Here is a 13,664-nt window from a genome sequence, read left to right on the forward strand (position 1 = left end):
AATTTCTGAGGGTTTCTAATATGAAAGGAAAACACAGGCATAATAAAAACTGAAGACTGTAATCTAAAACTAAGTCTAAACCCAGCCTAATGTTATTGTGGATCATTTTTCCCCATATAGAAAAGATTTCGTTTTATCTATTATCTGACACAGCCTTTTTTTTGTCACCTTGGAGCAATCCAACCTGGGAGAAGATCACTTTTATGGGTGTCTAAGGATTTCAGAAACAAGCTTCCCGTCGCTTGCGTGATGACGTTACAGTACGTGTTGAAATCCCGCCTCCTTCGACGTCAGTCTGTGCGTTTACCTCTGTCAGCGGAAGCTTGATGCAGAGTTTTACCAGAAGTAGGATAAAAAACAAAAACAGCCCACAGTGATGTCTACACGGGTGAGTTTATTTGAAGCTCAGACTCAGAAGTACACTTGGAGCGGAAAATATTGAAGAATAAGCCGGAAGTACACTTAGAGGACTGCAGGGGGGTTTGTACTCGGACAGTGAGCCAGCACAGCACTAGCTGTGTGGCAGATTCAGTTGTCATTCATAACTTCGTAGGCAGCCCGGAAGACAAATGGAGTATCTTATGACCAGTGTGAAACTCAGCATTCATGCAGCTGTTTTTGTTTCCCACCTGTGAATTATTATAAGTAACATTTGCCATATTTGGGCTGTTTAGCTGTGTTTTTAGCCTCGATATAAAAAACCTGCTGTTCAGGGTTGGATGTGTCTCTGAAGTGAAATGAAGGAAGTGTTGCGGTGTTTAATGGGTAAAAGGGAACAAGAAAGGCACATAAAGAGAAACGTTTACTGAAAGCCCAAACTTACTTTTAACTCAGTGTTAAAAATTGCATTTTTACTAATACTTTAGCTACTTTCAATTAACCAGTAATTAAGCCTGAAAAGCCCCATGTTACTGGGTATAGGGCTTTTCAGAGATATAGGGTATTTGGTGATTTTAAAAGTGTGATATTCTAATATATCATCCTATATATTAATTCACACACATGAAACAAACACATTTCAGCAGCATTTTTGTTATATGCAGTAATATATTTGCTTAGGTACTGGGGCCTGTAATTGAAAGTAAGGTTAGTATATCCAGGGTATGTTTCCTTTGTCTGGATTCACCCCTGACATGTCAATCAGACTAAGCAGTCACATGAAGCTGGTCATCATCTCATTAAGTTAACCCAGGATTTCCCAATCTTGCTACAAGTGTATTTGTAAGGGGAGGCGTTAACAGCACAGCCGCTGATTTTGCAAAATAAGATGCACCTTTAATAGCAACCCTGCTGCTGCAGACATATCAGCATTGTAAGAGAAAAAACTCTATACAATAGTTTAGCATTAAAAGTACTGTATTAATGTGTGTGTATTCTAAATGTTTTGATCAGTAATACTGGAAAAGAACTACTAGGCTATATTAATAAAATTTAGTGTATTTGAAGGCATCTCTGTCAAGACGTGAGAGAATCTGATGCATTATAGTCAAGTTGTATTTAATACAGTTAATACTATAGCATAATTCATGCGCAAAATATTAGTAACCATAGCTTTAAAATTAATGTAGTGATCGCCGTTTAGATTCACCTCGGCATAGTACAGGTGTTACTGTCAAAAAGAGAAAGAATGGGCTGTTCTCAGCCAGTGCAACATGTAAACGTGCATTTTGTCTGCGTACACACAGCCTTAGTTTTTAGTCAGTTTTGCTGTAGCTGTGTAAAACAAAGTGCCGCTGGATGAGAGTAAGAGGAAAGATCAATTATCTTCTTGTTTAAGCTCGTTAAACAGATGGTTTGCTAAAGGACTTTTATCAGATTTTTCCCAGTAAACGTCTTGAATGTTGATAACAGAAGTGAGGGCTGCTGTGGACTCTAGAAAAACATGTTCTTTCATTCCCCCAGTTCAACATCGCGGTCACTGTTTGCTGTGTGGAGCTAAGTTGTTAACTACACCCATATTGACAGTAAGCTTCACTGCTGTTCTGTCATCAAACTTATTGCTGAGAAAAACAGAGGCCTCTTGGGCTAAATCTTATAATAGATACTGAGTGTAGTTGCAAATGTGAGTCAAGTATGGTTTTACATGCCATGTCACCTTTCTGCTGTACAATAAAATTGAGTCTGTTCACCTGGACGTAGTGTTTTCAATGGGAGAAACATTTCATGATTCATCCAGGTGACTTCTTCAGTCTCAGAGGCTTTTTTAGGCTTTTTTTTGGTACTTTAGTACTCTTTTTGTTCAGAGAGGAAGGGGAGGCAGCCCACTGAACATGGGCCAAGACACCTTCCTGCTATTGTTTTCCCTTTTTCAATGAACAAACCTAAAACAGTTCTTATTATCACCAACAACTCGCCAAAAAAATAACAATTCTTAATACTTTTGACCTCGGATAGACTGACAATCTGAGATTATCAGGAGAGCTAAAAGGCACAAGAAAGCCTACTTCCTGAAATGCTCAAAGTAGGCCAAGATTAACGTTTTTAGATCTAGGTCAGCACTTAATCATCTTTTTGGATATTTGAGATGAAAGCAGGTTAAATCTTGGTTGCTTTCTAAGAAGGATGTAATGAGATGGGGGTTTTCTTGTAATTTTCAAGATTTTGTTTCTACAGTAATTTGGTTTGGTAATGTTTTTTTTTTGCTACGCAGCCTGTGTGTGTCAGTATAAAGACTTGTGTATGAATTTGCCTTGAGACATTTTCTGTTTTCATAGTTTCATAATTATTTTTTTACACAACAGCCTGATGTGGAGTCATAAAGATCACTGAGCTGCAAACCTAGTGTGCAATTACAGTACAAAATGATTCTTCAAGGCCAGTCTAAGAGTTGACTAGGCTACGCAAAGAGAGTAGTAAAAAAAAGCATGCATGCACGTGACTCAGGTGTGCAGAAAGTTAATGTTCTGCTGTGGCTTTGACATCATTGCTTTGCATAGTGCAACTGACAGGAAAAAACCTACCAGCACAGAAAAAAAAGATTGTACAGGCCCGTGGTGCATTGGACTGCTAGTTTTAAACCTTTTTAAAGATTAGGGTGCACTAAACCAAAATTTGAAGGCACACTTCATTAATACTAGCAATAAAAGGCTTCTTGGTTCAGCCATGACAGCACACGTGTGCTTCTATGCCAGTAAATTCAGCTGGGTAAATCCAAAAAGGAAGGAAATAATACAAATTATCATGTCACTTTCCCCATGATACCTTTAACTGGTAAAAGAAGTGAGGTAATGTGCTAACAGTTTTAGCTAAGTTGCAAAATTTAATTAATTAATTTACAATTAGTCTGGCCAAGTGTGATGATCTGATTCCTTTTTCAAATTCAAATCAAATTCAAATTTTATTTGTCACGTACACAGTCATACACAGTACGATATGTAGTGAAATGCTTGGACAACTGCTCGTGACCTAAAGAAAACAAAAAAGGAAAAGGCTATGAATAAGATAGGAAATAAATATGAAAAATTAAAAAGGGTAAATTTAACTAGGAAGGAATAAAATATAAATTAAGGTTAAAAATGAAATAACTGTACAACACAAATTAGAATGAAGGGTAAATTTAACTGGGAAGAATAAGATAAAGATAAATATATAAATTAAAGTTGAAAATAAAATAACTGTACAACAAAATACACAATACACAATATAGAACTATATAAGAATGTATGAAGAAATCTAAATCTAAATAAATATATACACAATAACAGCAGCTGTACAAGTATTAACCGGAAATGAAGAATATAGTGACCAGTGTTGTGCAAAAACAATGTCCAGAAAGTCCAGTGTGTGTGTAAGAACCATATGTGTGGGTCAGTACTGTGTGGTGGTGTGATTGAGAGACCGTATCGCCTGCGGGAAGAAGCTCCTCCTCAGTCTCTCTGTGTTGGTCTTCAGGGAGCGGAATCGCTTTCCTGACCTCAACAGAGAGAACAGTCTGTTGTTGGGATGGCTGAGGTCCTTCACGATCTTCCTGGCCTTAGTCCAGCACCGCCTGCTGTAGATTGAGTGCAGGTCAGGGAGCTCGGAGCGGATGGTGCGCTCAGCTGACCGCACAACCCTCTGTAGAGCTCGTCTGTCCTGCATGGTGCTGTTCCCGAACCAGGTTAAGATGTTTCCCGCCAGGATGCTCTCTATGGTGCACGAGTAAAAGTTCCTGAGCACCTTGGAGGGCAGTTGGAAGTCTCTCAAGCGTCTGAGGTGGTAGAGACGCTGTCGGGCCTTTTTCACCACGGTGTTGATGTAACAGGACCATGACAGGTCCTGCGTGATGTGAACTCCGAGGTATTTGAAGCTGTCCACTCTCTCCACTGGGCACTCATTGATGACGGGGGTCTGGTAGTTCCTCTCCTGCTTAGTGCTGAAGTCCACTATCAGCTCCTTTGTCTTACTGACGTTTAGAAGGAGGTTGTTCCTCTGGCACCAGTTCTCCAGATTCCTAATCTCCTTCAGGTAGGCCGTCTCGTTGTTATCAGAGATCAGGCCCACCATGTCATGTATGACCATAGGCCGACCAAACCTTTTACCCTGTGGTTTTTCTACACAAAGCCAACACAAGTGATGTAAAGACATAACTTGAGAAATGCTTTTATTTGTATTTTTTGTCTTTTGCAAAGTCACATTTTTTTTTTCTCTGTTCAGGTTATGCAAACGGCTCGATGCCCGTCAGACGAATTGTCGCTCACCAACTGTGCTATCGTCAGTGACAAGGATCAACATTTTGAACAGTGAGTCAGATTTTTGGTGTGCATCTACACAGGCTGTGTGTCTAGTTTCGTCAAACCAGTGGGTTTATGTATCAGCTGATAGTGATGTCTGCATTCAGATTTTTGACGTTCTAGTAGATCAGGGGTGCCCAATCCCGGTCCTCGAGAGCTACCGTCCTGCAGCTTTTAGATGCATCCTTGTTCCCACACACCTGAATCAAATGAATGGCTTGTTATCAGGCCTTTGCCAAACATGATGGCATGCTGAAGAGGTAATCAAACCATTTGATTCAGCTGTGTTGGAGTAGGGATGCATCTAAAAGCTGCAGGATAGTAGCTCTTGTGGACTGGGATTGGGCAGCCCTGTAGTAGATGGACAGACCCAGTTAACAGACCCCATTATGGGATGGATGTTTGTATGTCCATGGAATTTTCTGAGTCATGGTCTGATTAATCCAGTAAGATACAACTTAAAGTAAAATAGATACAAACTGTTGTTGTTATGCTGTTAAAAGGCCAAGAATGAACTGTCCATCATTCAGTTTATAATCATAAATTCATCAAAGACAATTAACGTAAACATGTTAGGTGCTTCTGTGAAGGACAGTCAAACATGTTACCATTACATTTATAATATATGACTTCATTCGTAACTCAAGCCAAGGTATCTTGTTTGAAAACCTTTGTCAAGACAAAAAAAAGTAATGGGATTTTGTTTGTTTCAAGTATTTGCTTCATGTTTGCTTTCCTTCTAATTCTTCGTCTCGATGCAGACACGTGATTGTGCGCAATTCAGCCCACAAGTATGTTTTCACCTTGAAGCCGCATTCCAGTGTGAACAGCAACACCATCGCCTTCAGTCAGGCTCAGGTAGGCTTAAATGTTTGAGAGTTTCAGATGATCCTTGGCTGCATGTTGTCACTGATTACTCAGTTCCTTGATGTATTTCCTGCAAATATGATATCTCGGTATTTTTACCGATACTTTTTTACCACGACTGTTTTCTGTAAGTACAGCGTCTTTAAATTCAAAGGTTGTAGATGTCAGGAGGACGTTAGCAGGTCTTAAATTGGGTAAAAACAAACTCAGATAAACTATAAAACATGACTTAAATAAATGTGTCATAAATGAATAAAGTTAAAATGCAGAAACAGTCTGTGCAAAATTAATTATCAGACCGTGCAATGCTCAAAGAAACAGCAAAATAACCCAAGAGATCTACCTCAGACTGTACAGGCCTCAGCTAGCATGTTAAATGTTAAGGTTCATGACAGCACCATTGGAGAAAGAGTGAACAAGTATGACTTGTTTGGAAGTGCTGCCAAAAGAAAGCCTCTTCTCTCCAAAAAGTAAACAGCAGCATGGCTCAAGTTTGCAAATTTATATGTGAACAACCCATAAGGATTCTGGAGCAATGTCCTTTGCACAGGTAAAGCGGAGATGTTTACCCATGATGTACAGTGCTACTTTGGCAAAAACTAAATAGTGGATATCAGTAACAACACCTCATGAGGGGGGGGGGCTTGTTTTTCAGCCAACCTGAGCACCTCGCAGTCATTGAGTTGACCATGAACTTCTTTACATACAAAAGTATTCAGGTTTTACATGTGAGGCCATCTGTCCAACAGATACTAAATCATCAGGGGTAATTACACACGCTGCTTCTCCATTGTTTATTTTTTGTTAAATAATAATTACATAGTGTAATTTATGATGTGTTTCTGTTCATCTGAGGTTGCATTTACCTAACTTTAAGACCTGCTGTAGAATAGATCATTTATTATGTCCTGAAATGTAAAACCTTAGACTTGACAGAGTGTACTTTTTCTGTTTTATTGATGGTATATACTGTATTTTGAACAAAAGCAGCAGGTGAGCTGTTAGGTGTACAGCAGTGATTAGAGTGATTGACTGGAAAATGTGACTTCCTAGCACGTATTTAAAAGCAGAGGTAACCTGCGTCAGGAGCTGCTGTAGTTTTCAGGAAACTTAGTAAAACACTTCAACATTTTCACCTTTTGACCGATTGATGTTTTTAATCAGTAATAAATAGCTCAGTGTTTTGGATGAGAGGTTTCTATGAGTTCCTGAGCCACAGCTCATTACCTACAGTAGATTGCAGTAGTCACATGACCAAGCTGACCAGCATGGAAACTAAAACAATGCACTGTTTGGGACACAGTGAGCAGCAACAGACACAAATTTGTGTCATAGATAACTTCCACTTATTAAAAAAATGCATGAAAACACTTTGATGGTGTTCAACAAAGCATATTGTTGTGTATTGCTCTTTTAATCTTCATAGCAGTTTGCAATCTGATATTCTGACAAGTAAACTTAAAAACTGTGGTAGTCTGAGAGCTCTTTGCATGGACCTCTTTGTTTGTCTCAAACTGTCTGTTCCTGCTTTTTCCTCTTTTTGCCTTGCCTCTCTCTGCCTGCTCTTCTTCCATCTATAAACTTGGCAGCTACGACCGCACACAGGTACTACTGAAACCCCCTCAAAATGGTCTTATTTTACCACAAGAATTATACTTACTGAATGACCATTTAAAACATGGAAACTGAGTCTGCCTGCTGTCTCAAATAAAAATGGCTAGTTGCCCATCAAAGACACGAGTGATGTATTTCAGTGGAGTTTTGTGAAATAAGACCATCTCGCAGAGGAATGTTGCACTGTGAAACGTGCAGTGATGTTTTCTGTGTGGTAGCTTCGTAGGAAATGTTAGTGCCTTTTAGACTGCTAAATGTTAGCAAGGTTGTTGCCATAGTGCGTCACATTTTAAGAGCAAATGATAAGGCGTGGAACTAAATCAATCACTTCTCTTTGTTCACAGAGAAAATGGGCAGGTATAATAATTGGACAAGAGATTGAAGGTGAGTTGAAGATTTAATCTTTTCAATGCATTTTTTATTTAAAGCTTTCCACATTTGGCCACTTGGGGGCAGCAGAGCAAAATGAATACAAAACATGAAGTTTTTTTTGCTTTTTGTTAATTTGTTTTCTCCCCATCTGACTTCTTCTGGAGAAAGAAGTCCCTCTTCACTTTACAGATATGTGATACCTCGTAAATAAGTAATAAAGTGTTCACTTCATTTTTCCTGGTTCATATTGGGGATGAATTTGTGAGACAGTACACAAGATTGACAGAAATCTCTGCATTTTCATCCTTTTTTCATCCTGTTATTCTCGAGGCTTTAGAATGCAGTTATACTGATATAGCTGATAATTAAGATAAATTCTGATAAAATATGGATAATTTCTCTTATGAGCAGCTCTCAGTAAAAGTTTCTTACATATATGTACAGGGTGCATAGACTAATGATTGCTATAGTAAATAGGTGTGAAACTCATTTTAGTTCACAAGCCACATAGGGCCCATTAAAGAGAGCCAAACTAATGAAACCAGTGCACCACCAGTCTAAAAACACCTCTGACTTTAGCCTGAGTTTTGTGTAAAGAGGTTTCAGTATATTCTGAAAGGTCTAACACAAAACCTTTTGTGATTGCTACTGTTACATGGTTGTGTATTTATCAACAGAGTTTCAGTATTTCTCTCATAGAAGTGAATACCTTTAGAGTCACTGGCAACCAGATAAGAAGCACTAGCAGGGACCTTGAGGGTTCTTTGATGTAGCGTGCATACTTCTGACTGCACACTGCAGTCTTTCTCACTGTGCTAACTTCTGATGGTCTTATCATACAGATTTCTAATTGTGCGTGAGGTTAGAGGGTATAGCTATTATTCAAGTGTCAGGAAGGAATGAGGGAATATGATTTGCCCGGCAGATTGAAAGACAGTTTAACAATATGTGTAGGTGTTGCCTCTGCATATCTGTCACAGAGGCTAGCCAGCATCCAGTGAAAGAGGAAGACTTTCCTTTGATAGATATTTTTACTTAGCCCCTTCGGCTAAAGTGGTGCGTCTTACTTGATTTGGGGGGAAGAAAAGAATAAATGTCGTCATAGTTTTAAAATTTGATCCCCGTGAAAAACATGAAAGCCCTTACTCTTATTCTTCACGTATTCTTATTCATCAAATCACTATGTTTTGGTATTTAAACCTACCATGTATTTAATCATTCAAATCATTTTCATAATGAATATAAATGTGGTAGCAGTGTCTTCTAGTGACTATGATTAATTTGGGCATATTGAATGTGGATATTTCCACTACCTGGCAGCAGTGGAAATATCAGCACGCTACTTGCAGACTATCTCATTTTCATAACGAGATAGCAGCAGTTTGAAGAGATTCAGTTTAGAGTGAAAGGGGATGATGGATCATATCTAATTCAGGAGCTGCCTGGATTTCATTTGGTTTCTCACATTAAAGGCTGAAGGAGCTGCTGGCTGCTAACGAGGAGCTAGTGATGTGGTTATCCCTCCATATGCACTAATGAGCTCAAATTCAGCTATTTAGTTAGCATTTAACAAGAGATGAGAGGGATACTAGTAGATATAGCAACACTCTCTTTAAATTCTAAAGTTATACCTATCAGAACGTAATAAGTAACCTGGTTCTTAGCAGGTCTTAAAATTAGGTAAATAAAACCTCATATCAACTGCAAAAAAACTACATATTGCATTTCTTATTGCTTATTTAATAAAAACTAAGCCAAATGCAGAGGCAATGTGCAAAAAACTAGGTATATTTTACTGCCCTGTGTTGCTAATCAGCTTTATAAAAGCAACATTTTATCAGTTTGCTGTTCTGGACACTTTAGGTGTTAACAAAATGCAAAGGAGGAATGATGCCAGCAGTAATCAACTGTAACTGCTCATCAATCTGGGAGTGGTTAAAAAAAGTCAATTTTCACATTCCGACACATTTTGAAGTCCATCATTCTGCAGTGAGAAAGATTATTCACAAGTGGAAAACTCTAAACAGTTGCCAGTGTTCCCAGGAAGAGACCTAGCACATTCTTCTTTGGAAGTGTTGCCTCCTCTATTTACAAAGAACATGGCAGCATGGCTCAGGTTTGCAAAATTGCATCTGAAACTTGTGGTTTTGCACATCAGTTTATTCTGCTTTTATTTACATTTTGTGAGGCTTCATAGCCTTTTCAAACAGACAGTTTAGTACAGTTTTTTAGTTTTAGTAAAGCTACTAATGTCATAACAGATTGAAATGTTTTTAGGCAACGGTGGTGATAAAAACAGCTTTCATGATGTCTTTTTTGAAAGTTTCTCCTTTTTCGTTTACATCAGCAGGCATAATAAATCATTTGGGATCAGTGTTTGGAAAGAGTCGAGGAGCTAAATAACAAGATGGAACAAGAGAAGCACTGACTTCTATCCAAATAACATGACTCCAGACAAATTCTAATGTTGCGCTTTACATGGTGGATATATGAATTGGCAACTGTTTCCTCACTTGTTCACTATGAAGTATTATCTTCAATGTAACTTTGTGTTTTGAAAACTGCTATACACATAAAGTGATTTTTATTATTCGGACAGCTTTATTAGGTGATATAATAAACATTTTTACACATGCACTACAGTCCTACACTTTTTCAAACATTACTTTAGCTGTTTGCAAAAATACCAACTGTCACATCCAGCGTTAAATAGTCTGCCAGCTCCCCACTACAGTGCCCATGAGCAATGATTCAGGTTAACGAGAAATACTTTGTGCTTTCATTTTGTTCTTTTCTGCCATCACAGTGTCAAACTACACGTTTGACAAGTCCAAACAGTGTGTAAGCAGCATGACCGTGGAAATCGACTTCCTGCAGAAGAAGCATGCAGACAGCAAGGCCTACGACACAGACAAGATGGCTGCTGAGGTTCTCCAGAGCTTCAACAACCAGGCCTTCAGTGTTGGCCAGCAGGTGCTTTTTGGCTTTAACACTTTAAATACTGATTCTAAAACAAAACCGGAGACCAGTTTTAAAATGAAGCTTAGTAACACCTTTACACATAAATTTAAGAGTAAATATGTGATCATTTAAACTTGTTTACTACTTAAATGTGTGTGTGCTTGTGTGCTTGTTAAACTGATTATCTATGTGTGTTTTTGTTCGTTTTGTCCTGTGCATGTATCTTCTTTTTTAAAACCAGCTCGTGTTGAGTTTCTGCGAAAAGCTGTTCATCTTGGTGGTTAAAGATATGGAGGCCATGGACCCCAGCATCCTGAGGGGAGGACATGGTTCTGGGAAGAAACAGAAGGTATCTGGAGAATATTTTTAATGCTGTCCCTTGATGTTCACTCACCTATATACCATGGTAGCTATTAATTTTAATCCATACAGTTTATCTTAAACCTTCAAAAGGGCCAGATGTTGTACCTGAATGTTGATTTCAAACAGGTTGATGCTGTTATTGAGGCAGTGAAAACAGGGCAGTGTCTCAAGCCAGTTATCATCTTACTTTTGCTTGTTTCTTTAGATTGACATTGGTTTGTTGGTGGCAAACAGTCAGGTGATTTTTGAGAAAGCAGAGAACTCATCCGTAATCCTGGCCGGTGAGTGTCGGACTTTTACTTTTTCTCTCATTGTAAAAATAGATTCTCATATGCCTACACTTAATACAAAGTGCAAATGTGACTGCTAAAACCACTACACCTGTTACACCTGCATTTACATACATCTACATTAACTACATCTGAAGCAATTCTCTAAAGTACCACAAGGGGGCACACTTCACTCACTTAGCTTGGCCTTTGGGGTTTAAAGGCATTGGGTGACTTATTAATGCAATACTTTAAATACAGAAACCAAAACTGGCTCAAGGAGAGTTTAAAGTTACATTTTAAAATTTTAATTAACTTTGATGCACATCAAAATAAAGCTTGCAATGTCTAAGACACTAACAAACGGAGGAAAAAGGAATTAAGTGTACTGTTGAGTGAATAATAAACATTTTTATGTTTTACCCTCCAGGGAAATCTAAGACTCGAGAGTCACGTCAGTCTATTATTAGCCCAGACTGGAACTTTGAGAGGATGGGCATTGGCGGCCTTGACAAGGAGTTTTCGGACATCTTCCGGAGAGCCTTCGCCTCCCGAGTGTTCCCTCCAGACATAGTTGAACAGATGGGTAAGCCCCCCTGGTTTTGTCATCACGTATTCATTTGTTTGTGTCTCTTTTTCCACTTTTTATACTGCCATGCTTAAAGTCTGATGATGATTTAAGACATCTGTGTGATGAGGCCATAACTGGCCAACAAAAAGAAGTTCGGTTGTGTCAAAATCTATGAAAAAATGACCCTATTTCTTACTTCATCTATGATCTCAGGAAACTGTTTCATGATGATGTTACTGTCTAAACTGTTTCTACTCTTATTGGCTCTAATATGGAGTTCATTTTTTAAATTATCATCTCATTTGGAGTGATAAAGCACTGATCCTCAGTGTTTGTCAAAGAATTTCATAGTCACTCGATATGAGTGCATTTGTCCATACTTGATGAACATTAACAACCAAAATGTGGAAAGAAAAAATCAATCCTAATAATCACTGTTTTTCTCTGTCTCAGTATTTCTTCCACTGTTCATCAGATTAAAGAGATTACTCATGCTAAATGTAATCAGTGTTTTCAGTTATTACATTCAGCTTGTGTTTAATCCTTTCGTCGACGTAACACAAACATAACGTCGAATAATTCCTCTGAGAAATGCAGCAGCATTACCTGAATCGGCAACCCCCACAGTGAGGGAACAATCAAAGCAGTGTCCTTTCTGGGTGCCTGGACCGTGACTAAATTCCCTGCTATCCCCTCTCATTAATAAATCTTTGACAGCAATCAGATTACAATGATGATTCATTTGCCAAAAGGACAGCAGCTCATTCTAATGAAAGCCATCAGGCGGTCTTTGTGACTAATACGCAAACCCTTGCTTCTCACACGCATTCACACACATCTGTCCTAATCCTTGCTCCAAGAAGCTAACAGTCTTGTGAAAACCTGCTGTAAGGACCCCCAAAGCATGGCAAATATACACTTTACATGAGTTTCCCAGACTCTCCATACCTGCAGAGCTAAGAGCGGCAGTGTCCAGCAGTGTGCGAGCTGACCTTTAAACAGTTGGTTGTGTGCAGGGATTGGCCTTTGGCTGTGCCCAGCTGGATGTTCTAATGAGATGGCATGTCCTGATAGCGCACCCAGCAAAAGGTAAAGTGGTAATTGGCAGGCGTGGGGAGCAGGCGGTGCAGGTGCTGACAGAGCGGCAATATGCGTGCATACGTCACACATGATGTGTGTGTGCCTGAGATGCTGAGAGCTTCACCTTGTCTCCCCTTTGCTCCCAGAGAGGTGAAGCAGACAGAGAGAAGCTTCAGTGCTTGCTCTTCCAAACCCGACACAACCACATCACTTCTCCCCACCTTGCAAGAGAAGCCAACCCCCTCGTCTCTACGCTCTCACCTGTCAGACTGGGCCGCTTTTCCCTCAGCAGGCCAAATGGCAACTCAGATGGTTATCTGTGGCCTCTCAATTAGTCTGAGCTAAATGTCATTAACCAGGTGCAAAAGGCCATTTAAAAGAGCCACACTGTAAACATTACCGAGTGGAGAGCTCATGGATTCCACGCATGATCTTCTTGGAGAAGAAGCAAGTCTTTGAAGGAAATCTTAAGTGCTGGAATTATACGGCTTACACTTCTGCTCCTTGGTCTGATCATTAAGTTCATAATCTTAAAATTAACAGCAGCTCAAGATATTTTAAGGTGATATGAATGTGCATCAATGGAGGTGAGGTAGAGTAGGAATTGCAAAGAATGCCTACTCTACTCTGTTCATGTTCATCACACATTTACCCCCCAGTCAAAGGGGGAAAGGTCAAAAATGGCTGTATTTCTTAAGAAAACTAAATTCATATTTCAGCTTCTTGTTAATATCTGTAGACAAACTATAGAAACTTCATCACCTAACACTAACACCTTACTGGCTGACTAAAACTTTGCAGGGCGTCACTGCAGTCCCTTCTCAGTCAACAAAAAAGTAATCCATTAAGATCATT

At 39.1% G+C, this 13,664-nt stretch overlaps 1 protein-coding gene across 1 annotated transcript in view; it reads left to right on the top strand.

Moving 5' to 3' along the window:
- Positions 1-275: 275 nt before the first annotated feature.
- LOC309712940 (vesicle-fusing ATPase-like) overlaps positions 276-13,664 on the top strand; it is a 31,447-nt gene continuing 18,058 nt past the window's right edge. Inside the window, exons 1-8 of the mRNA XM_082544160.1 lie at positions 276-388; positions 4,636-4,721; positions 5,474-5,570; positions 7,538-7,577; positions 10,372-10,538; positions 10,768-10,875; positions 11,095-11,170; positions 11,589-11,744. Of these exons, the coding sequence (XP_082400286.1) occupies positions 377-388; positions 4,636-4,721; positions 5,474-5,570; positions 7,538-7,577; positions 10,372-10,538; positions 10,768-10,875; positions 11,095-11,170; positions 11,589-11,744 (742 nt within the window). The 5' untranslated portion in view covers positions 276-376. The remainder of the gene's footprint in view (positions 389-4,635; positions 4,722-5,473; positions 5,571-7,537; positions 7,578-10,371; positions 10,539-10,767; positions 10,876-11,094; positions 11,171-11,588; positions 11,745-13,664) is intronic.

Source organism: Aulonocara stuartgranti, assembly GCF_965226115.1.
Source record: "Aulonocara stuartgranti genome assembly, chromosome: 8".
Lineage (NCBI taxonomy): Eukaryota > Metazoa > Chordata > Actinopteri > Cichliformes > Cichlidae > Aulonocara > Aulonocara stuartgranti.